General features: G+C 49.8%; 1 protein-coding gene across 1 annotated transcript in view; it reads left to right on the top strand.

Annotated features, from left to right (window-relative positions):
- Nucleotides 1-16,564: 16,564 nt before the first annotated feature.
- Nucleotides 16,565-25,693, top strand: part of LOC144144629 (basement membrane-specific heparan sulfate proteoglycan core protein-like) — a gene marked incomplete in the record, with an annotated part of 339,390 nt that continues 330,261 nt past the window's right edge. The window contains 1 exon segment of the mRNA XM_077676148.1: nt 16,565-16,777. Within this exon segment, the coding sequence (XP_077532274.1) occupies nt 16,706-16,777 (72 nt within the window).

Consider the following 25,693-nt stretch of genomic DNA (forward strand, 5'->3'; position numbering starts at 1 on the left):
CCAGCGCGTTTGAGAGTGCGGCCTACTGTTAGGGGAAATTCTCCATAAAGAAGCGACTCCAATAATTTACTTCGAGGCGCCTTTTTGTGCTCTGTCGCCACTGAGCATCCTGTTATCTTCTACGTCCGAGAGCCGAGCACGCAGCAGGCTGATTGCAGCTGGCATGATGCCCATCAGCGATCATGCTGCTCAGTGGCGACCCAGGGTGCAAAGGCGCCTCAAAATAAACGGCCGGTGATCAAGCATTTCCCATAAATTTAGGCCACACTCTCAGGCGCTGTCGAAGAAGTGCGCATGCGCGCAGTTTACTGACTTTGCAGCCAGACGGGGCAGCATGCGTCGGAGGCTGTGCGCTCCGTTGTTTGTATTTCTCTTAATCCCCCCCCCTCCCCCCTCCCCCCCCCTCCCCCCCCCCCCCCCCCCCCCCCCCTGTACGCAGAAGGGTTGCATGTACATTTCTGTTCCAACTTTCACTCCAAAGCCCCTGCGACGAGCAGCGGCATTGTTGGCGATTCCAAAGAGCAACAGTTATATATTTGTGCGAGCAGAGCAGGGATACATTTGTCCACAATTGCGTTTCTTTTTTTTTTCACGAAGCAGGGAAACGAGCGCGTATGTACGTACTTCTTATTGACTGCGGTACCTTGTCTTGGTCGTACTTTTTCATATTCTGGCGTTTGCACCCTACTATAACTCTGGGCTTGAGAGTAAAAAAAGAATCGCCGGCGATGCTAAAAATGTCATCCCATTTTCCTCCCGACGTCGATCAGTAGGGCCCCTTTCTCATTTTTCGGCGATCATTTAAACAACCCACGAGGCTTTCCGTGTATGCCATACGATGAGTCTCAACTCATTCGGATGCGGTCTTCGATCCGGGAAAAGTGGAATCGAAAGGGGGAATTGGGGTGTCAGCGCATCTGGCATGCAGTCGACGCCATCTTGAAGACGAAGCTTCCGAACTTAATAATCACGTAAATCTCACGACCAAATTACTTGCACCGGAGTCACCGAGATTATGAAGAGCCAGGGTGCTGTGAAGTGACCTTATCTCGTGACGATTAGTACGCGGCTTACACGGAGGCCGATTGTAAGCCGTTCTCTGCCGTGCACCCGCGCGGGCGCTCTGCGGGGGGCTATCAGGCACCCGGGTGGCGAGCACCGCGAGGGGTGCATCCGACACCTGCAATGTGCCAAGGTTCGCACGCCGTCCCGTCGGCACGTCCCGCAGATACCCGTCCTCGACAAGCGGGACGCGGGCGCTTGCAGATTGCGCAACACCTTCTCGGCGTCGATCGGGATACTGGTTCGCCCAACAATGTTAATGTTTTTTTTTTTTTTTTTTCTCCTCCAGCGCGCTCTGAACAAACCGTTACTGACACTGTTATCTGTTCGTGGAGTTTCGTCGCTACCTCTTTTTGTTTTTCCTCTTCTGCATGTAAATTGGTTCAAGCTCAAAGCTTACTGTGTCGGTCACCTCTTTGTTTGTTGACGATTCGTATGCGAACGGTGTCCTGGCTAACCAGGGCAGGTTAGCTGGCGCCGGTTCTTTTAGATGCTTTACTGTATCTATGCGAACTCACCGAGTGAACCCGCCAGCATGCCCGTCTGTAACGCTCGATGCGTCACAGTGTTGCAGCATAAGAAAATGCTAAGGGCTCTGTGGCCTTCATACTTTGATATCAGATTTCCTATATTCGCCACCCCTTCCCCAAATGTTTCAAGCGGAACTTTCCATGCTTCACTGATGGCGTTATTCGTCGTTCAAAACGCACTACAGGAAAGCCAACTTTGCACAATAAGTTTCACAGAAAAAAAAAAAAAAACTCTTCCCGTGGTCGGAGTCGAACCTGGCTCCCTGGCGTTATTACGCCGACGTTTATCTATTGCACCGTTGATTTTTTTTATTTCCATACTCTTACAGGAAAGAAGCACATAAAGCAAAGAAAACGAGTACACAAGGCAGAAGCAGAGTGCGCCATTCCGGGACGGAGGAAGGAGTTCGGATTTCGGAGTGGGACCTTGACTCAGGTTGCATGGGAAAAAGCTTCGCGTTTAAACCATCTTTCTCTGAAAAAAGGGGACATTGATTTTTTTTTTCAGCACTTGTCATGGTTAGGGCTATTAGTTTTGCTTAGAAGGGACGCGAAAATATAATCACTGTACCATTTCGTTGCGCATTGATTGCTTAGTATGTACGTATGTATTTATTGTTCTTTAGGGAGAGAGGAAGGTCCACCAGCAGGCGTAAATTGTCTCGCCTAGGGGCGGATACCGGAACGCCTGCTGGTGTGGGGGTGGTGGGATGGGGAGAAAATAGTACATAGGAATAGGGGGAGGGGGTAGAGGAGGGTTAACATGGAACATATATAAAACACATAGGTAAGATTAGCAGGGAACATATATAAAACACATAGGTTAAAAAAGGGAAAAAAGAAAAGAAAGAAAAGAAAGAGAAAAAGAGTTAAGCAATTGTGCAAAGCATGAACATATAAACGCTACACATATACAATAAACATCAAGGTACAGAACACAACGGTGTAGCAGAAAGGACACCTACACACAAATACGCACGCACACTCGCACACACGGAAAAGCTGCAACAGCAGCAGCACTCCACTGCAATCTGGGCGGTTACATGCTGTTGTATTTTTATTTTTTTTATTTGTAGGTTTTAACGCGCCGACGCAACGGAGGTGATGAGGCGTGCCGTAGTGGAGGGCTACAGATTAATTTTGACCACCTGGGGATCTTTAACGTGCGCCGAAAATTAACGCGCCGACGCAACGGAGGTGATGAGGCGTGCCGTAGTGGAGGGCTACAGATTAATTTTGACCACCTGGGGATCTTTAACGTGCGCCGAAATCTTGTACACACGGGCGTTTTTGCTTTTCGCCTGCACCAGAAAAGCGGCGCCGCCTACATGGTGTTGTAATGCAGTGCGCTGTGGAGCCTCGAGGCACCCAGGTATGCACCCAGGGCCTCGAGCGCTTGGTCCCGCTCCCTGGCACTGCCTGGAGGTACTAGCGTGTGGATTTGGGGTGTACGGCACGAATCGGTACCTGGTGCTTCGCGTTCGCTTCGACGCGGATGTCGTAATTGTGCAATCGGACAGACGCCCGCTCCAGGGCGGGAGAGACGCAGTTCAGATTCAGGTCACGGAAAGCATTCTTTTCTTTCACTTCACCCACTATCATTCATCATCATCGTCAGAGAAAGTTGGCTTTCCTGCAGGGCGTATTGGCGTGCGACGGCATTGAGGACACTAAAGCTTGGCTTTAAAACGACAGCAAATAGGTATTATTAGGTGCCATCGGCTGCAAGCGTGCGGTCATCGGCTTATCTGAACGAATCTCGCAGGTTAGCCAACAATGTTTGTCACCCATTGTTGTTGCCGAAAGTTGCCGACAACGGCAACTATAGTTGCCGTTGTTTTCGATGTTTATCGTCTGTCATTGCAAATGTGCAGATGGCATACTGGTGGGCAACGCTGTTCCGCCGACAGTTCGGCCAACATTGGCCAACAGTTGGCCAATGTTGGGGACTGTTGGCCAAGAGGTTTTTGTTCATTTTTTGTTCACATGTGCACGGGCATGTAGCTACAATGGGACGTTTCTTTAGGGGCGTAGCCCCATAGGGGCTGGGGCTGTTGGCGTCTCCTGTCGTTCTCGTCGTCGTAATCGTCGTCGTAATCGTCGTCGTAAAAAAAAAAAAAAAAAAAAAAACACCGGGACACTCATTTACGTCTTGCGCTAGAGAGCTTCGTGCTTCAAAGACAAGAGACTTTTACAGAAAAGCTGTATACCTCTACCCCCAACGGTTTTATCTCCGTCGGTAAAAATGCCAAGGCGCCAAGAATACACTTGTGCACTGCATGCTTCACTCTCCCCAAGTATCACGTTAGTGGACATGGCCAGGGATTTTTGTTTTAGTTTTTAACAGACTCTTTTGGGCGGTGTCCCCGTTTCTATTGCAGCATGTCTCCCGACCAGACGGGCTTCCGTCAAACCCTCGACTTAAGCTACACCGTTATTTGCACCAGCAGGGTTTCGCTTTTAGCTTTTACCGGTCGCCATAATGGTGGCTCTCCCTCAAGCCACGCCGTGAAGTTGGCTTTGCTGCGTTAAAACACGAGTGAATCCAGCGCTTTCAAGCTTTGTCCCTCTTTGCGCAGCTGACTGTGAGGCAATGCACCTTACTTGGCTCGCTTTGGGGAACTGCGCTGTATTTTGGCATCAACTTGTGTGTCAACGAGGACGACGACAGTGGTGGTTGTTTTCGTTGACTGAAGTTGACGGTGGGCGGCGGCGAAAACACGTTGCATTGATTCTTCTGCAGCTTCTGTGTAAAAACTAGTTTTGCACTTGTTCAGTAAAAAATTGCAACATGCTTCATTTTATTTACCCCTTAAAGGGGCCCTGCAACACTTCCAATAAGCGCTTTCGCTCTTTCCTTCGCGTCTGAGACCGCTGTGAAAGCTACAGTTATCGTCAATGCGGAGCCACACTGCATGCGTGATTTGCTCGTCGCAGCCGATACGCCTTCCTTTTCTGCCGTGCTTGTGTGTCTTTCCTTTTAAAGTGACTTTCGAATGCGTTCATTGCAGCAGCTGAAGGAAAGCGGGCCAATAGCCGCTTCACCGCTGTAATGACGCAATTCCAGCGGTCGAAGAACGCCAGGACCTGGAAAGAGAGAAAAACCTGTTGAGCAAGTTTCTAATTTATTTGATGCGCATTGAGCGAAATTTTCTGGCTGGGGGTACTTTGTGAACCCCTAATCTAATTACTGGTTGTGCTTGTAAACTAATTTCTGCAAGCATTGGGGATTTAGAAAAAAACATTGAAAAGAGTGTTGCAGGGTCCTTTTAATGGAGGTAATGACGTTCCCATCAAACCGACAGTTTTGAGACGCACCTTAATCTAATTTCTCTCGAGGCTTCAACGATTTGAATAATAACTAGCTCTCAGTAATTAAAAACCAGTTTCGTGTTTCGTGGTAACAACACTAACCTGCCAGCACATGCTGTATTCAATCAGTCGTACTCACGCACACGGTAGGATTATCCGGTATGACAAAACAATGGGACTTTCCGTCATACGGGAAACAGCTCTGTAGTAGTAGTAGTAACAGCACAGCGGTGCCATACATCACCGCCAAGTGACGACGCGGACACATTGCCCTATCATCGCATAAACATTTACTAAACGGTCTTTGGCCGACTGCCTTCGCTGAACTTAAAGTGTGCTTGGCAAACTTCGTCGCTCATTTCTTACCGTAATCTCCGCGGAGGATAAGGAGTGGATAAGGCGTTGTGCTGCCGAGGCCAAGGATGCAAATCCAATCCTGGCCGCGGCGGGCATTTTCCAGATGGAGGCTAAAAGCGAAAACGTCTGTGTGTCAAGATATAGGCGCACGTTAAAGATCATGTGGCCAAAATTATATTGGAGCCCTCTACTGCGGTGTGCCTCAACAGCTTAGGTCTAGCTTCGGCGCGCCAAACCCTGCATTTTTTTTTCTTTTTTTACAGGCATGTGCACGTTAACCTAAAAAAAGTAACTCGATACTCGTTACTCGCTCGAAAAGTAACTAAATACGTTACTCGTTGCCGATCCTCAAAAGGAACGCGTGAGCTACCCAAAACGTAACGATTTACTTTTCACGTTACTGTGATGACCACACGCACAACTGTTTTGTTTCATGCTTCGTTGTTTGCTTTTGAGTAGTCGCTGCATTTAAGCAGTAGCTGCCTCTGGAAGTTTTCACTGTTTATGTTTCCCCGATTCTTCGAAGATACATCTCCGGCGACGCTCGAGAGTCGTTCTACCGAGGTGTTCTAAGGAGCGGCAGTGTTGCGCTTAAGGAGGAGCTGGTGAATATTCGGGAACTGCGCCTTCATTGAGGTCAGCGGGTACTCAGTCACAGCAAGGCCATTCGGACTTTTTTGTGTGGGCGCCCGTGCTTGACTAGCGATTATCCCGGCTGTTTGTATCTCGGGCAGTGCACCCACACTTGCGTGAATTCAATGCTACGACAAGAGGCCGTGATGAGCGTGGCATGATTCACGATAGAAATGGTGCCCCAAACCACCAGAACGTAGAAAACAGCGCTGCTGCTTTTGAGGCAAACATCAGCGCGATGTGCCTATAGATGCATGCACAGGTTACTATAAAAACAAGGCCATTTATGCGGTGTTGTTCACGTTACTCCTCAGTATTAACGAGATACCGTTACTCGTTACTTGGTCTTAAAATAAACTAAATACGTTATTCATTACTTTTTTTAAAAAGTAACTAAATACGTTACTCGTTACTCAAAATAGTAACTAGGTAGAAGTAACTCGTTATTTGTAACACGTTACGCACATGGCTGCTATCTTATCACAGAATGTAACATTTTTCTGGCTCAATAAAGAGAAATGAAGCAGGAATAATTCTGTTGTCGAAAAAAATTGGTAGCTGTATCGCTGTATGGCCGCGGTATCGCTCATAGAAATGCCAGCAAACATTCAAACACTCTTCCTCAAACTACTCTTCGCGTGAGTAGTTACGACCGTGTGATTCTTGTCCTAAAGAGGGGCTAAGGCTTTCCGATCTGCATCCCGTCTTCTCATCTGCTTCCCTCGCGATCGATCGCGAGGTGCAACTCTCCTCCTCCTCTTCCTCCTCGTAAATTATACTTCTACAGCTGTCATCGATAAATGCGCTGTGAGTGATGATGGGGAACGAAGACCCCACCCCGCCTTGTGACGTCTATGCAAATTGGAGAAATTTTGCCCTTCAGCCAAATTTATATCCCAATCTAGCATAAAATCCTACTCCAAAACTTGCAAACCAGTTGCGTAAGCGGGGCTCATCAGAGAGAAAAAAAAAGGCGAGCCCTTTTTTGCCAAATTTTGCGACACTTTTTATATCAGCGGACGCGCCACCAGGGAGCATTCAAACGGGGGGATGCAGTCATCGTGGGGAGATTTCATGGATTTTTCAGCGCAGCCACGCATACATATCGCTTTCGGGATTTTGCGACGAAAATGGTTTGTACGCGCCAACTAAGCCTCCATCTACCTTAATCACCGTCGTAATTATTGACAAAGAATGCTGACGATGAGTACGTTGCATGATTATGGCGTAATGACCTGCATTTACATAGGTCTCGCCGCATCGCCATGAGGTACTCTTTACAAACAAAATGGTACCTGCTCTTCAGCAACGTCTGTCAGCTCCATGAGCAGCGCCGGAGCCTACAATGACAAGTGTGCTGGCATCAACACTGGTTTTAGCTCACCCAGTCCTGTTGCGCAGTGATCCAGGACTGTATCTCGTGCCTCACTAAACGCATGAACCACAACTGAACGCAGTTCAGGAAGCCTCGGTTGGTTTTCTTGATGCTGTCGATTTTGGCACAGAAGGATTGGGAACATTCAAGTCCCTAATCTTCATCCTGGGGGAAATTGAGCTAATGGGGTGTAACCGAACCGGTGGTGCGCAAAGGTTGCGAACTAGGTGCAGTATCCGTGTGAGCGGCTTCTTGGGGTCTAATTGAGAACAAAATGACAAGAACTTACATGTGGTAAGCTTCGGAAAATGTCAATTAAAACAATTTTGAGTGCGCCTGTTGCATGCGCAGTGATGTAAGGTGGCGCATTGAAGCCACTACCAAGATGTGCAAAGGCGGTGTACCGCGAATTACCCTCGAATTACACAATTACCGCGAATTACACAAATTTGTCCGAGGCTTTGGGTGGCAAGCTCTGGTATAAAAAACGCAAGGTCGTTTCTCACACCAAATAGTACTCTTCTCTGTCATACCATTTGATGAGCGCAGGACTGTGTATCCGGATGGGCGTATATCTGTCGGAAGGGCGATACCAGAGAACTGTTTTTTGTACTAGTCAGCTGCAGCCATGAGTGTAGCCAGGGGAGGGCGCACCGACCCCGTGTCCCGCCTATCCCCCTTCTCTCCCTCAATTTTTTTTTTACATTTCAGGCTAGCGTGTGGTTCAAGCCGCCTGAAGAACCAACTGAAGTCGCCTGCAGGCGCCGAACCTTCAGTTTTAAGGAGATTCTCGTTCATGCAAAGCTGAAAACAAGGACTAAGCCACTGTCTGATCCCTGTGGCCGCTCCATACGCTTTACATGTAAACATATACAGCCGGGGGGCGCGCTCGACTCCGAATTACCCCTACTGCATTTCAAGCAGAATACGCCGTGCTGCGCCAGGAACCCACCGCGAGACGATCGAGGTAGTCGCGCTGATCCGTTGGCGGAACAGCACGGCCGAGAGACGGCGTAACAGCGGGAAAAGCTTCATGTGAACATACATGTGGTCTGCGTGTAATTCTTTGTATTTACCATGGCACAAAGTGTAAGACAGAGACAGAGCATGCCACTGTATTTTGCTCAGTCAACTGCGCCAATCCTTGATGAGTTTATTTTCCTACCAACATCGCGTTTCATTGACTACTGCAGTTCAATAATTTGCGCTGTATAAAAAGCATTGATCTGCCCATCTTGTAATGCCTCCACATAAACAAAACAGTACAATTCACTTTATTTCGGAGCTTAGCCTTTTTTGGCACTATCCATTGATTTATCGGCCTCCCTCTTGGTTAGAATCAGCATTCTGTATTTTCTCAAACGAAATTTTACTGAAACCATGTCTTCTCGACTTAACAGCTAGAAATAGAATGAAATTCAAGGAACGTGCAACAAACTCAACACTCCACAGCAGTGCAATACGGTGCTCCGCTGACTTGGTGACGTTACGAGCACAAAACACCAAACAAAAAGGCGATTACTTAAGGATGAAGACGCACGTTTGCTTGCTTCACCGCCATATTATACGAATGTGCCGAAAGTACAGTCGAGTGCGATTTGAAGGTTATCGCGGAAGCGCAACTCGTTCAAGTGAAGCAGGCGAAACACCAGTTTTAGCATAACTTCCCTGCCAATTTCGTTATCGTAGGCGTAGATAAAAGGCAACCAAGTCTGTGCTTGATCACAACGAATGTAAAAACTATTACAGAAAGGGTGGCAAGTTGGTTGTGGGGGGCATTTTTGTAGCATAGAATCTATCAAGAGAGAGAAGAGTGCGAAATCTTGATTTTGAAGGTTCCGAAACAAACCGCTAGGCCCCTGGCATGCTTGCCCGGTCTATGGTAGCGCGAACCTTCAACTTGTGCTCGACTGTACTTCATAGCTGATAAGAAGAATTATTCGTCCCTTTTCTAAAGGCAAAAAGTAAAACACGCGAATCTTGATAGTAAACACCCAATGTTAGCCTCCACTTTCGCCTGAAAAACTTCGGGGACGCCCGCACGCCGCTCACGTGCACGCTCTCGATTACGCTCACTAGCGCGCGCCCGCAGAACCGCCTGCTCGTCGGCCAAACGAATCACCCATGGCCTACCGATAGACCTGCGCACGTGAACTCTGGCCATCATCGTCTTCACCATAAACAACAACAACTTTGCTGTTAGTGTTTAGAATACACATCGCATTTTAAAGTCAGTTATTTCAAGGTTCGTTTAAAAACAACGTGCAAGAAACATTGACTTCCTACCTCCCACCTCTCATCTTTTGGTCAAGCACGCCCCTCCCCCTCCCCCCACTTCTCCCCCACTTACCCCCCCCCCCCCCCCCCGAGCAAAATTACTGGCTACGCCACTGGCTGAAGCCTAGAAGCGACCGCCAAGTTCGCAAACGTTCAATTTTAATGTAATAACCTTTATTTAATGTTCTGCAGAGTGGGGGAGCGCAGCGTGCTGGTTGCCGCCACCGCATGTGTACGAGAAAAAGTGAGGCAGAGTCCAAGAGCGTCAAGATGTCCTTGGCCATTAGCGAGTCAAAAAAGGCGTGGAAGAGGCCCCTCCTTTAATAGCTCTCTGATCGGGCTTGGCAGGTCCCTTGCCGCCTTGCGGATGAGCACACCGCATTGCACCGGTGTGATGCCCTGCACCGGTAGAAACTCGCGCAGAGACCATTGCACGGTTGGTGGTTTTGCAAATAAGGGTCTCCCTCTCTTAAGGGTCTCCCTCCCTCTCTGCATATGGTGCTCAGCCTGCAACTAGTGTGTGCTCGCATCAGCGTGCGCGATCAACTCGATAGCATTTTTTTTTTTTTGCCATACGTGGCATTGATATATAGATCCCCAATTGCCCCCGCAATTCCCTTCACGAAGTAAGATGTCACCAGGTATATTTCATGGCTGCAGGCGTACCTACACCATGTGGAAACCAGTAGAAATTTTTGTTGTAAACCTTGACCACCTTCTGGCGTGGATACTGCACATTCGTGGTCTAAACGGGAGGCTAGCGTCAATTCAAGGTGCCCATGAACAGTGGATGATCGGCCACTTGATTTGGGGATTGAACTGAGTTGACGGCTGTTATGTACCCTTGGTCGTGCCCAAGGCAGGCCGCACGGGCTGCCAAAGCTCCTTTGGTGTATCTAGAGAACGGGACTGGACGAAGTTCTCTGGCAATTAAATATGATTGCGAGGCTATGTATATGTGATTGTGTGTGGGTATCATTTCACTTTGTTTTTCATTTATTTCCTTTTTAGATCAGGCGTAGCAAGCTACGCGCAATGGCTTGGCTAACGTTGCCTTCTTCATTATACATACTACCTCTCTGCTCCAGCGACAAAATAAGCTATAGCTTACGTCATTGTTCTTGTCAAAGACCATCGATCGGTGTTCGTGTTCGCATGTGGTTTCCCTCGGGTTTTATAGGGCTGCCTACTTCAGCCAACACCCTCTCTAATTTAAAATTGAGATGGTGTTGGTTCGGCGCGACCCCTTTCCGATTTCTGAAGCAATTACACGCGTAATGGCGTTTTCCACCCCCCTCCCCCCTACGTCGGGAGTGCTGCGTGGTTCGGTAGAAATAACATCCGTTACTGTGCAGATAATAAATGGAAGTCTACCGTCTTTCCTTAAGAGGAAAGTGTACACACTAAACTTTCTTAGGCTCGTCGCCCGTAGAAAGCGTAAGAGTTCCTTAATCGCCTTCTGAGCGGACGACAGATAAGGCCAATGACACAGAATCTTCTACTCTTAAAATGGCCGCCGAGTACAGATTGTAGACTAAAAGCCCTCAGTGGCAATCACGGAACTTGAACGTTTAGTGCTTCAACGCTGGGCATACCTGTCTGCTCCAATTTTTCTTCATTCTTTCCTTTCTCTTTTTTGCATATGTACCCTTTCCCACGTGCAGGATAGCAAACTAGGCTCTAGCCAGGTTAAGTTTCCTGCCTTCCTTCCTTTTTGGCCGAAAAGGGTGTAAAAATCTTGTCCCATGGGGCACACCTTTGAAGTATGTTTTGGCTAAAAAAGGCTGTATGGATGAAAAGAGGGTTTTCGTGTGAACACCCTAAAAAAGGGGCTAAGGTTGCTTAACAGCCTAACATAAGGGCGTGGGTAGCGTCGATACGCGTGCCAATGGTGATCAGCGGAGTGCGCAGCATGACATACAGACACATTCAACACTCCCAAGTCACACTTGGACCTCAAATGAATTGAGCAGGAAAACCAACGATATGCATGGGCACAGCGAGTCCATACTTAGAAATGCATGTGCTCTTCTTGTTTTTATATCCAGGAGAGGAAAGCCCTTCAACAGGGTCGGTGGGCTTGTCGCAAAAATCAGGTATTTTAGTGCTGATTTTGGAATTATGCATTTTAATGTGAGCATTTACAAATCAGCATGCGGATTTGCAAAAAAAAAATTTCAATCGCGAGGTAGTCATTATGTTTGATAAGTCATAGAATTTTATTAATTACCAAAATATTCCCCGCCATCTCAACACTATTCAATAAGGGTGTTCATAATTACGGTACCCTGTTTCCCAAAAGGGTGTAAAGCTAGAAATTAGGGTGTTGGAAAATAAGAAAAAGGGTATAAAGGAAAGGGGTGTAAGAAAAAAAAAAGTGTAAAAAAAGACCGCCAACTGAGAAAGGATGTAAGAGACCTCCAACTTTGGAGGTATTTTGTACCAGTTCACACGGGTGGACTGAACATTTTCTACAAGCGGGGCTATCTTTTGTACCTCACGATGTTTAAAGAAACATGAATTGGCATAATTTATTACCGTTGAAGTTGTTTAAGCTTGAGCTAGTTTCTGTGGCGTCAGCAAAAAAATACCAAGAAAAAAACTGCTGCTCCTGTAAAGGGTTCACCACCGCAAATAGGGTATTATAACAGTGAAGTCGGCTTTCGAGCTTGTTAGAGCGTGACCACGAGGGGCGTATGGGTATGCGTAGCACCTCTTCCTATACCATTTCAAAGGTACTAGTATTTTTGGGATTATAAAACGCAAAAAAAAATGGCGCTGCTTTCCCCCGTGGTTCAAGGCTGGAGAAACGGCATAGCTTAGGATCGACCTAGCTTGTTTCCCCCTTGGATCGGCTGTTATGTGTGGGGGACACGCTGGAACAGCCTTGTAAAATCCGGCTAAACTTATCCCCCTCAGCCCTTAGCCTAGCCTAGCAAGAACATTGCAAAACCTAGCAAAACTTATCAAAGCCTAGCAAAACATAGCCAAACTTAGCAGCAACACCGGAAGAAACTAGGTGAACCCTTAGCTCTGCTGCTTTTTTTTGTTTTTTTTTTTTTGCAACCGAACACCTACTTCACACCCCTTCAACACCCTGCAGAAAGTCAGGCGTGTTGCAGTCAGTAAACACCCTTTTCGCCATAGAAATATAGTCTTGCACGTCAACAGCTGCAACCATTGCTGTGGCTCGGGATCACCCCTTGCCCACTTACGTGACAATTGAAACACTCAGGGCGCCCATTAGGTACTTATAACCAGGCTGCCTGAATATCACCTTGCTAGTATGCCATCTAAACGCCCCTATGCGTCTTTCTCAAAAATTTTAGCTTCCCACATCACCAGCATGCCGTCAAATTACACGCCTGCGATGAGGCCACCACTCCTGCTTTGGTGTACTACGTGGCCTCGAGCATTCCTAAATATCCCAGGCGTAACGAAGAAGCAAGATTTTCTAATGTTGGCACTGAAGCAGCTAACTCTCATTTATTTACACGAGAGATACAGTGACCGCACCCATACTTACACCGATGACTCTGTAACATCTCGTTCTGCCGGCGCCGTTGTTATACCACGAATTTCCATGTCCGCAGCATTCAAAATAGCCCATCTTACCACTTCCACGGCTAGAGAACTTACTGCCATTCGTTGCGCCCTTTACCCCATTGAACAAACTTCCTGCCGAAGATGGGCGATTTTCTGAGACTCAAAGCCTGCGCTTCAATCGCTCCAGTCAGCCCTGTGCCATGGACCTCATGAACAGCTGCTGGCCGAGATAAGACTACTGTACGACCGTGCCACCCAAGCGGGTCATGACATTGCCTTTCACTGGCTTCCCAGTCATTGCGGCATTGTTAGAAACGACCGTGCGGATGCTGCCGCCCGCTTGGCACATCAAAAAACGGAGACCGTATCCATTCCGTTATCCAGGACGGACGCAGATAGGACTCAACGCAAGCTTGCCCGGGAGACACTATCCAAATGGACTACCCAACAGTTCACGAGCTCTCGTATTCATGCCCTGAACCCGCATCTTCAGCGTCCTCTTCCATTAGGCCGCCCACGGACTGATGCAACCGTTCTTTGCCGTCTCTGGCTTGTACTCGCCTTCACAAATGCTTAATTCCATTTGATTGGAATGGCAGGCAGTGAGGCGTGTGAAGTCTGTGACACACCGGAGGCCATACGCCGTCTGTGCGAATGTCCACGTTTTTCATCGCAAAGAAGCCAACTCTCTTCAACTCAACCGAAGCTAGACTCTCGGCGCCGGTTCTCTGAGGAGAAAATCCTGGGCCACTGGCCTTCACCGTCATCTAGGCACAAGACGACAAAAGCGCCCGTGTGTTTTCTAAAAAACGACGGACTTGCACGGAAGACTGTAGCACAAAAGGCTACCCTCTATGAACTAATTGAACTTTTTTGTGTACAGGGTACTACCGCTGGGCACACCACTTTACGCTCTGTCCTTACCTCTCCCCTTCTTTTTCTGTTTTCCTCTTTTTCCTCATTGTTCCCCTTTCCGCCGTGTAGGATAGCATACCAGGCCGTAGCCTGGTTAACATTGCTGCCTTTCCTTTACCTTTTCTCTCCCTATAGTCTTTTTTTAATTTTAAAAGTTCAAATTGATGTTTCACGTGCCAAAGCTAAACTTATGGGCAATGAGGCGCGCCGTATATGGAAACGAGCGATCATTGCACGCCAACATCTTTTTTCTGTTGAACATTTCTTACGAGGTAGAGAGGAGGGTATGAGGGGATCTCTTGTACATTACAGTGCAGTTATACATGCATGCATGGCGTTAATCAATCAAGAGCTGAAAACACCTCTTCCACAACCTTTCAACACCCTACGAAAAACCAAAGGTGTTGAAGTTGGTCAACACCCTTTTTTCAACACAAAAAGGATGTACAAGTACGAAAAGGGTGTTGAGATTCAAGAAAAGGATGTAATGGCCTCCCAACGCCCTTTTTTCACTTATGCTACGCCATTTCTGGCCTAAAAGGGTGTAAAAAGGTTTAGTGTGTATAACAGCTACATCTTACCGGTACTTACCTTCGGGGCAGAAGCTTGGGGGCTCTCTAAAAGGGTTCAACCTAAATTGAGGACGACTCAGCGAGCAATGGAACGGAAGATGATGGCTGTAACGTTAAGGGACGACAAACGCGTGTTAAGGATATATTAATAGAAATTAAGAAGAAGAAATGGGTGTGGGCAGGGCATGTAACGCGAAGGTAAGATAACCGTTGATCATTAAGGGTACCAGATTGGAACCCTAGACAAGGCAAGCGTGGCAGCGGGCGGCAGAAAGTTAGGTGAGCAGATAAGATCAAGAAGTTTGCGGGGATAAATTGGTCGCAATTAGCACAGAACCGGGATTATTGGAGATCTATGGGAGAGGCCTTTGCCCTGCGATGGGCGTAAACAGGCTGCTGCTGATGATGATGACCTGTGCAGATAGACTATAGTTTGGCTAAAGTTCCTAGCATGGTTTCGCGGCGAAACCATGCCAGGAACGCTTTCTGAGGCAACAAAATCCATCAGCCCTTCCACTCCGTGAAGAAGGACCAGCAATATAGCTGTGACATCGACGCACCCATTCATAAAACAAAAGATACTTCCCGGATAATTAGCTGAAGAAACATTTTAAGGAATAGAGTTTCGTACTAGGGGACAAACATGTGGATGTCTGTCTCCCTCCCGTAGAAGCCCATCTACTGACACCGAACGGGAATTCCACAATATTTACAACATTACTGGGAACTACGTAATTAAGAAAAGTTGATAAAACTCGGCGTAATGTTCGAATCCTCTTAGTGACCGATTTTCATATAATGTATTTCGGTATGTAGCTGCTCTAAACAAGAGTTACAGCCGTTTACTGTAACCGCACTCGCTCCGTAGACTGCCGTGTGCTGACAGCAGCCGGGTATTCTGTAACATTTACAACTTTACTGTGAGCTAACTATTTATGACAAGTAAGTGAAACTCGGGGTAGTGATGGAGTCGTGTGAGCGGCCAATTTCGATTTAATCTTTTTAAGATACCTACATTAGATTAACGGCTAAACAGCATTCGCGAGAAATGGGAAACGATTTTTTTTTTCGTTTTTATTTCGTGTTTTTTTTTCGTTAGTTTTTTTTTCGAAGACGGACGGACACAGACCTCCCCGCTGGAGGGTAGCTATGTACAGCTTGACTATAAAATAGCACTCCCTCAGAACAGGAGTTGACCACACTGGTGCAGTAGTCGGCTAAAACCTCCCACATCAAGACAGGCCTTGGTCGTGTGGTGGGCCTGAATAGACTGATGAATGAATGAATGAATAAATGAATGAATGAATGAATGAATGAATGAATGAATGAATGAATGAATGAATGAATGAATGAAGACGTTATAGATGCTGCAAAAAAAAGTGTAATTATTCCGTTGCCGTATTTTAGAGGGTTGTAACGCATCATAACCATTTCGTGACTCGCAATACAGGCAGGTCCGACAGTGATGCTCTTTGTACAACAGCGCAGTGTAGGGGTCCATGCCTCGCGTCGCTGTCGACCACTCCCTTTGCGATGCGTGCCGTAGGGTGATCGTCTGCCGCTGCCGCAAGAGTAGGGTGTTCCGGCCAGGCTGTTCCACCCGGCAGCCGCTACCCCCGCTCTCTCTTGTTCGCAGGGGTAGAGAGGGGCAACCGGTTTCTTCGCTGCGCGTGGAGTGCCGGCGACTACGAGAGTCCCGCTCGTGTCTTTTCTTTTGCCCATATTCTCATTCCAACTTCACGATGTGTGTGAGAAGACCGCCGCCGCTCCGGCAGTTATGAAGACGAACCGCGTAACTCACAGATACGGGCCAGCTATTAAACACCGGAGTGGAAAATAAAACGAAGCGAATGCGGAGGAATCGGGGAGGGGGATGCTTCGGAAAATGAGCGTGTAGAGCGATAATAAGAAGAGGAGACATCGGAGGAGGAGGAGGCGGAGGGCGAGGAGGAAGGAGTGAGCGAAGGGGCGGCCGGCGCAGAGCGAAGATCGTACGCGCCGTCGGGCTCAGAGAGGGCGCGAGCGCACCAACGAAAGCGCTAGTTCAAATCTGTCGGCGGCAGCACGGCGGCAGTCGGCGTGGTGTGTGTGTAGACGCCGGTTCACCCCGCAATCGATGTCCTGCGATGGCATCGCACCGCAGCCTGCTTTTCCTCGGGCTGTTCGTCGCAGCCTTCCTCGTCCAGACATGCGAACAGGTGAGGAGCTTGCTCGTGTTCACCGCTAAAAGCGCTCGCCTTTTTCGTTTCTCCGGTGTCGCACGCCCTAAAGCGCTTCGCCGGTCGGCGAGCAACGTGTTCCCCCTGTCCCACGGAGTGGTGGGCGGGTGTCGAGTTGCACGTGCGGCAGTGCATGTTCTTCGTTTCGACTCCCCTGCACTAGTTAACGCGTTGCGAACGCGATTTTAGTGGTACGTGGCTTTCGTCGCTTCGTGAGGCGAAGCCCACATGCGAGCAGAATTCTACAGCTTCAATCGCCGACCTCGAAGTTGAGATGGGACGAAGTACGAACTCGAAGTCTTCTGCGGGGCCGCAAGAGGTGCCCGGAGATCGCGCGTGTTCGCTATTTTAGTGCGCCGTGGTCAAAAGCGGACGAGTGGAGCGGCCGGACGAACCGCTTCGGCCCCCACGTGGGTGCTGGGAGCGCAGGCGCCACGCCTTCTTTTTTAAAGGGGACAAAACCATTAGCGCCGAGTTCGCGAAGGCCCGTGCCAATAGCGGAATCAATTTCGCAATTGTCATCAGGCGATTTTGCTGCGTTGTAGGGCTCGTCCCTCGACTTTTTTAAATCTCGCGTGCGAAGGGTCGGTCAGCGGCGGCCGATGACTAGGCCGAAGTGCAAGCTCGTCGCATCGGTGTGGCCGGTGGCGGGCAGCCCCATTGCTCGCGATAAAGGCGGTGCGGAAAAAGTTCTGTTGGGCCGTGTCCCGGCGTGAACCCGGCGCGGCAGGCGCTCGGTTTTTGCGGCTGCGGGGGCAATGCGAGCACCCGTCCCGTTCCCGGCGGAACCACGCCCCACGTGCTGTCTAGGTTTTTTCGGAAAGCATCTCCGTTTCCGCCTCGTCCGGGCCATCCGCGTCTTCCCCGTCTCTCCGCTCCAGCTGGTCCCGCTGCTTGAATTTGTGGTAGTTTCTTTCTCGTTAACTTTCTTTTTTATTTTTTTGGCTCGAGTGTGGCCCTCTTTCTACTTGTAGTATCGACATTTTTCCCGCTACTCTTTGACGGGACCCTACGAGGATCTTCGCCCTCATACTCTACCAAGGGTCTGGCTTAGCGCTTCCGCTGTGCCGTGTAATGTCGTATGATTAAAAATCACCAACTTCAAGCGCGAATAGTTCACGGGATTTGGAGGTGAACGCTTGAGCACACTTAAAAAAAAGAGAATTAGTGCGCTTGTTCATAGGGCTGCTTCAGTAGTGATTTTTTCAGTTGAGTTCGGAAACACTAGTCAAGTACCGAATTTTTTGCTATGTTATCGCACTTTTCAGAACTAACCATCACGTCTTGAAATGTAGCTCTTAGCTAGCGCCTGAATAACCGCAAATCGAGAAACTGAAAGTGGGACACGTATTAGCGTGTGCAGGTTAGCTAACGGGCGTTACCGGATGGCTTCATTCTGCAGTTGAGTGGTGTCAGCGATCAATGAAAGTCTGAATGTTCGTAAGCCGCACAAAACCGAATATCTTCAGTTATCTATATTTATAATAGACTACGAAGTAAACGCCTGTTCAATTTCATTTACATTTCTTCATAGTTGTAGTAGGGTATTTTTATAGCTACTTTCTCGCTTACCGCATTTCCGATTCGGGATAAGCCGGTGTCGCGGTAGTGCTCTTTTGTGCAGAGTTTTCTTGAGTGTGGAGGTTCAGTCTCGAGTGGAGAACTTTAAAAAACTTTGATAAATCCGACGGGAAGCCGTTTCACGTGTTGGTGTACGGTTTGGGAGAGGTGACACCCCCCCCCCCCCCCCCCCCTTGTTTTTTGCTTTTTGTGGCGGAAGGCCACAAGGGGGTGCGGCTTCTCGGTAGCGACAGTTTCGGGCCCTTGGATCTTTCTCTATAGGGCGTCGTTCTGCTACGACGCACCTTTCCCATGCCGCAAGATCTTATCCTAGCGTGAAGGCGCCGCGCCACAGCGCTAGGCTCACAAACGCAACTGGTGGGATTAATGCTACCTGGGTAAAAAATCGAGTTCATTCATGCGAGGAAGTCGTCCCGTAGTTCATGGTTATATGGCGGGGTAGCTCGCGGAGTCCGCGCTCCTGGCTGATTGGCGCCTGTTTCTCTTCTGTCGTCGATGCTGTCTGCCGCCCTTCCTCTCCGCGTTGCCTCGCCCGCACTAATTCGTCTACACTGTTGGCCACGGAGTTGCTGCCAGTGTACTATTCGTCTCGGGATCGTCTGCTGTTCATCCACGCCGCTTGTTCTTTCTTTTCGTACCCGCGAGTTCTTTACCCCCGTCTTCCGAGGTGATGTCGAGCTGTGCGTAATCGCGGGCTGTCGGTGAAAGTAATTGGCGGCCGCCTGTCAGCGAATCGGCGCACTGTACGAGGATGCTTTTCCCGTGTCTAGCGTTGCGGGACACGTGGTATAATAGTACTGCTGTGTCCTGTACCGATCCCGTCATCCGCTGCTGCTTTGGAAAGACCACAGCTTCGTATAAGTATATGCGTGTTTGCTCGCCAGCATGCGGCTGCAATCATTTGGGAGCGGAATATACCGAATGAGCAGTTGTGTTAGCAGCACCGGTGTTGTTCTTGTAATAGAGCACCAACTAGGCGGGGGGCACCCGTGGGGGTGGCTGCTTAGGACGCGGGTTCGAACCCGGTTGGGGCGGCTCTTCGGACGGAGGCTAAACACACCACCGCGTGCCGATTATTCGCTGAATATTACAGGTGGGCTACAGTAACCTTTAACCTGTACTCTGGCGTGTCCCTTTTTAGCCCATGTGTAACTTTGGCGTGTTACGCCCACATCTGTATACAGTGTGCCAGTTGGGTCTGTGTAACTTCGTTATCGCGATATTGCTGACGAAATGCTTTATTTAATTAAGCCGTCGCTGAACAAAACAAATGTCTAGCTCCGGCTTTGATTTCTCACCCGTTGTTCACGGTCGAATCAAGCGCTTTAACTGATTTTGAACTGGAGACATAATTCAAAAACGAAAGGAAAAAATCTGTCTTTTTTGGGGTGGTTTCACAACCTGTCTCTCGACCGTGGTATAACCGCGGAAAGCGCGGGATTCTTTGTAATTTCAGCAAATGGTCAGACAGACAAGACGGTTGGAGAGTGGCATGAAGGCGTGCGTTTGCGTGTCGGCCACCGTGGGAGTGGTAGCGATGTGTGCGGGCCTGTCACGAGTGAAGTGGGACGCACGGGCGGGCCACGCCTTGCACGATGCCGCGATGACAGCTGTCGGCTGCGGAGTGTAGCACCGGCATGGATCGGGTGGTATTTGCCGGTTGCGTTCCCGGCAAGACCGTACACGCGAACGCGCGAGAATAAAGGTGAGATTTCCGATTCGGCGTCTGTCGGGGTGAAGCCACTGTAAACTTGTCCGGTTTGCATGACTTTCTAACGTGCATGCTGGACTTTTAATCTCGGAACAGTTCAGGTTATGTTGGTTTGCAAAAGGTTCCTCGTTTAACTGTCATCACCAGCCTATATCTACGCCCACTGCAGGGCTCAGGCCTCTCCCATTAATCTCCAATTATCCCGGTCCTGTGCTAACTGCGACCAATTTATCCCCGCAAACTTCTTGATCTCATCTGCCCATCTAACTTTCTGCCGCCCCCTGCCACGCTTGCCTTTGCATTACATGCCCTGCTCACACCCATTTCTTTTTCTTGACTTGCTAATTTCCTATTGCTAATTTCCTATTGTACTTGCTAATTTCCTATTGTACGTCCCGGGTTCCCCCCACTCCTGCGCCGTCCCCAGCCTGGACTCTCTCGGTCATTTAATTTTGTCAACTGAGAGGGGAAGTAAGTAGCCTTGATGAAAGGTTACTCCCTCAGTACAATAACTCCCGATATGATGCCTGGGGTGCTGGGGAGACTAGAGCATTTTACTTTGTCGTTGTCGTTACCAGAAAATATAGGCTTGAGACTCGTTTTATCCACGTACTTATTCCAGTCGAAGATGGGTTCAAGCTGGAGACTACCTTCGGACATTGGCCCCGAGCCTGCCATCGCTCTCGAAATGCGGCCGAACCTCCTCTTAGTTTCAACGATACCGGCTTATGTGGACGTTCGTAGCACCTGGTAAAAGGATCATAACTGCACACGAGTTGCCGCTCCTATTTCCGTTTTCCTCTGCCAATTCCCGTCTCTCCCCTTAATCTCCTCCCGCCAGTGCAGGTAGGGTATACAAACCGGGCTCTAAGCCTGGCTAATCAGTCTTTACATTCGCTTTCGCCTCCTCTTCCGATGATTTTATTTGAACCGGAAAGCGCCAAAAATACTCCACCGGTAACAAACGAATTGGTTTAAACTGTTTTGGAACACATTTAGTGCTCAAATGCAAGGCAGGAAAGGTTGCCCGATTTCTCTAAACACCTCGAAATACTAAGCCTTGTATACACTTACGCCGCATTGTCGCGGACACTTGATTCGTTTTCAACAAGAGTTTACCGTAATTACAGCTAGTGCAGTACGCACCATGTTTTACGTGCACAGTGCCCCGTTCTTCATGCAATCGCGGGCGAGACCTGTGCGCATTTGACTTTTCCCACGCACGCGTGCAAGAGATGCGGATATCTTATCCTCGAATAGCGGGTTTCCCTTCGACGGCAGTCGCAGAATACGTTTGAATGCAGTGCCTGCACAACGCGGAAAAGTCCCGGCGGTGAGTTGAAGCAAGCGTCTACGCAGCCCGACATACAACGGCGCGTAAACGGTGCACTCCATTCATGTTTATCTGAGCGCTACAACGCGGAATCGATGCTGCGGACGATATGCTGTGTATTCTGGAACGCGACCTGCACACATTCGGAGGCGGCTCGTGGAGCCCTCGCGGCCAAGCAGCGGCACAGTAGGAGGGAAAGGGCATGGCGGCGCAGCACAGCCAAGGGCACGGCCCATTCATTGCGCAACACTCGCTTCCATCCTCCCGGGAGTCCTCCTGCTACAAAGTTTTCATTCGCATGGCTGGCCGTCTTCCGCGAGCGAGTTTCCCCACGTACGGCGGCCACTTGACGTCATCTCGCATGGTTGTCACGCAGCCCCGTGTTTGCCGAGAAACCGGAATAATATTCTCTCGAGCCCAGCAGCTTGTCGGGACTGCATTAGCCGGACGCTGAGGCGATGCTCTGAACCGATGCCGAGCCGGTTTCTTGCTGTTGCTGCTCTCTTAATGACTGCCGTGCTGCATATCGCCGTTTTATTTCAATTCGCCTCTCTTTAAGATTTGTAGTGAACGCGCTGGCTACTGTCTTTCACGCTGCCGCCAAGGGTTTGGCCGTATACTTCGCGTTTTAATGCCAGCGGATAACAATCCCGTGTTTTGGTGCGGACGCGTCCAGTTTCATGAACACCGCTTTGCTGCTGCAGCGCGAGCTTCTTTTTCTTGCTTCCGAGTTCCCTCCGCTCTGCCGGATTTGCGGTCGCAATCTTGTCTTTCGAGACTTTCTTCCGTGCACGGTTTAGCTTGTTTTTTCTTCGTCACCCTAGACTAGAGCGTTTCGTGTTCGCACCCGATAAACCCTGCAACATTTTATCTTCACAGCGGGACTTTCGGCTTTTTCGTTCGGGCACTTGGTGGGAGCCTTCGCTTGCACGCGATATTTTTTGTTCGTCTTAGGGCTAAGTGTTTGTAATCGTTTGATTTAAAATTCCCGCACTTTTCGAGTCCGTCAAGTCGTTGAGCCGATTCCATTAGTCCGCGTAGATACCTTTCGTTTTCTTGGTCGTATTGAGATGACGAGACGCAGTTTCTCCATTCAATCCGCGCGGGCAAAGGCTTCCGGTCAGAAATTCAACGCACCTTCCTGGCTATGTCGCTGTATAGATTCCGGGCGCGGTGGATGGATATATTTTTTTTCTTAAGGGGCGTCTCGACGGCTCAAGCTGAATCGTCCTTAACACTTGCACGAAGGCTAGGCATTCTTATCCGCAAATGGCTTGCGTCGTCCTAAGAGTAGAGCACATTAAAGTACACCCGGAGTCAAAGGTGATACCCCGAAGCGTCATGCTTCGCTTTAAAATCCAAATTAAGTGCTGAGCACCGAAAGGGCAGAGAAATCAACGTTGGAAGTCAGAATCGTCTCCTGTAAATATTAACCGCCGCGGTGGCTCAGTCGCTAAGGCTTTGTGCTGCTGAGCCCATGGACCCGGGTTCGATTTCTGGCCGCGGTGGCCGCTTTTCTGATGGAGGCAAAAAGCAAAAAAACTCCCGTGCCATTTCGGCGTCCGTTAGATCCTCGGGTGGTCGAAATTAATTCGGAACCCTCCACTACGGCGCGCCTCATATGCTGAGTAGCTTCGGCGAGGAGGAAAAGGAGAAAACGTTATTGAACAGTGCGATCGAGCTGGTAAGTGGGTTGGGTCCTCGGACCAGAACTCCGTCGGTGCGATTTGACTTCTTCGCCCTTTCAGCGAGCCAAAGCTGCTTGCTTAAGTCCGAGCTAGCAAGTTCTCTCCCACTGCTCGTATGTATCTGGGAATTGGTGCAAGGTCTGGATTTGAAGGGCATGCCCAAACCACATGGAAGAACGTTGCTGGGCTGCCGCAGTGCCTGCACAGGGTGTAGTATAATGGGGCGTGAATGGCGAGCTAAACCCCATAATCAATCGTGTCATGTAAACTTTCGACCCCGGGTGTACATCACGTAATCTAGCAACGAGGGTCAGTTCGACAAGTTCGCTCATCTATCTGTTGCTGTTCTGATAAAAACCACGCTCGCGGGGCCGGAACCGGCAGGTTGGAATGCCGTAAAACTATACTTGGAACTCGGGGTTCCGGTTTTAGTCTGCCTTCCATGATGTATCAGACTAAGACGACTTCTTCGCGTTATATTTTTTGTTCGTTAAAATGTGGTCTGTCTGGCGGCAGCGTACGTATTGGACGGCAAATCATAAACCGGTTGGTGCGCTCTTCCGTGTTTCTTCCTGTGTCCAGCGCAAGCTTTATCAGGCATATGATGGTTACACTTCTAGTATTAACAATGACTTATTGAGCGCTTTGTGAACGCAATCGACAATGGATACAAGCCAAGGCGCATCGTGCCGCGAATAGCTTGCGCCTATCTCTGCTCCAGTTCACCTACCATGACCTTCTGTTTCACGGCGCCTACTCGGGCACTGCCGTCATCCTATTCCTTGACCCCTCCCTTCTTTCGGCCGCGTTCCCAGCCCGTTCTTTCCTTTTTTGTGTGCTCTCCTAAGCGAGCGCTATGTATGGCGCATTCTCGGCGAGCAGACGCGGCGCCGCGTCATGAAGCCCCGTGTAACGAATGTCCGGCGTTATCTTATCGCGACCGCAATTGAGCTAACCTCCATCCCGCCGGAGGATCGTCGAATCGGCTCGCGCGGCGCCCAAGAGAGCGCTGAGGTGTCGACATCTTGGACCGCGCCCGACTTTGTTTCTCGTATTGTCCGCAAACCACAGCAGCCCGTACACGGACAACCTTGCAACAAATTCTCGACGTGTTCTTGAACTGATATCAACGCAGCACTGCGATGCGTACGCGTGCCTGCGCAACGGTTTTATTCGGTCTAGGGCAGCACGCCGATCTCACCAGCGCCGTCCCTATCTTGTTCTACTCTCGGTTCGAGAGGCTCTCGACGACGATCTCGCTTTCGTCGACAACGTATTCGAATGACCCTCTGAGGCGCTTCAGCAGGCGCCGTATCTTTTGATATACTCTACGTCGGCGTCGCGATTTCCCTGATCCGCGCCGTCTGGGCTCCTCATCGCCCGCCTCCCCCTCCTTTCTCTGTGGAAGCCCTGAGGTTTCTTTGAGTGATAAGCACGGGACGTGGGAGAAAAAGAACGTTCTGCGGAGGATGTTGCACGTACTCTGTTGCTCCTCGAAAACTTGGCGCGTCACGTAATACTATTGTGCAGCCCCGCCTTATCGCCGTTTCTCTGCCGCGGAATCCGGCCTGTTTTACTGCACGGGCGTGTTATCGGGCGCCCACTCCTGCCTGAAGGTGAAGGTTGATCTCCAGCACTTTCTGTCGAGCTGTTCTGCGCTTTTGATGATAGTGCGCATGTCAGAGAAGGTTACTGCGTTCCCGCGTTTCCGAGCGGTCCACGACCGTTCTTTCTTCTGCGGACTCAGCTGGCATAACCTGGCACGTGCATGCACGTTCAGCTTCATTGCGTACGTGCATGCGCGGATTCTCTTCTCCCGACGCAAGGGACGTTGTCGTGCGAGAGATAGCAACAGCGCTTTTCGTGGCACACCACAACAGTGTGGAGCGGGGGTATGACGCCGTTCACACATCCGGGACGCGCACGCAGGCTATGACAAGTACCGCAGCAGTGCCTCCAGCGTCGAGGCACGATTGCAGCGTTTAAATTTCGCGCTTTTTTGTGCACCACTCCCCGGTCAATCGCGGGCGCGTTTTCGGTGCAGCGTCCGTCGTGGCAGTTATTCGCGGGTGGTCTTCCGCAAACGCGGCTTTCACGGCGCTTCTCTCGCGGCGCCTATCTTCGCCCCCAAAGGTCTTCAAGGGCCCAAAATCCGCATCCGTTCCACAGCATCTTCAACGCACGTGCGTGGAGAAAGCGCCGTCTCCCACCTTGTCACGGTCCGTACCCGTGACGCGCTGTGGGCAATTGATTCCCTCCTCTCGTCCAGGCCGCCACTTCAGGAAGTGGAACTCCGCGCACCGTCATTGAGCTGCGCCTGAACGGCGCGCGCATTACAATAAATTCGCCATACGTATGCCGGGCGCGGCGCGACTTGGCACGGCTAGGATCGCAGGGTCGAACGCTGTCGGCTCGAATTGAAACGTGGGTGCCCTTTCTTTTTCGGGGACGATGAACGAGGCGCTCGACACCACCTACATAACAAAGGCGAAGGCCCGCCTGTTGCGTCGCCGCCGCTAGTCGGCCCGACGAAGCTCTCCCTTCTCATTGGTTGGGCGCAAGAAACGTCAGGCGGTGAGAGT

Source organism: Haemaphysalis longicornis, unplaced genomic scaffold (genome assembly GCF_048455015.1).
Source record: "Haemaphysalis longicornis isolate Haplotype H1 unplaced genomic scaffold, Haemaphysalis longicornis Haplotype H1 scaffold_7, whole genome shotgun sequence".
Taxonomy (NCBI): domain Eukaryota; kingdom Metazoa; phylum Arthropoda; class Arachnida; order Ixodida; family Ixodidae; genus Haemaphysalis; species Haemaphysalis longicornis.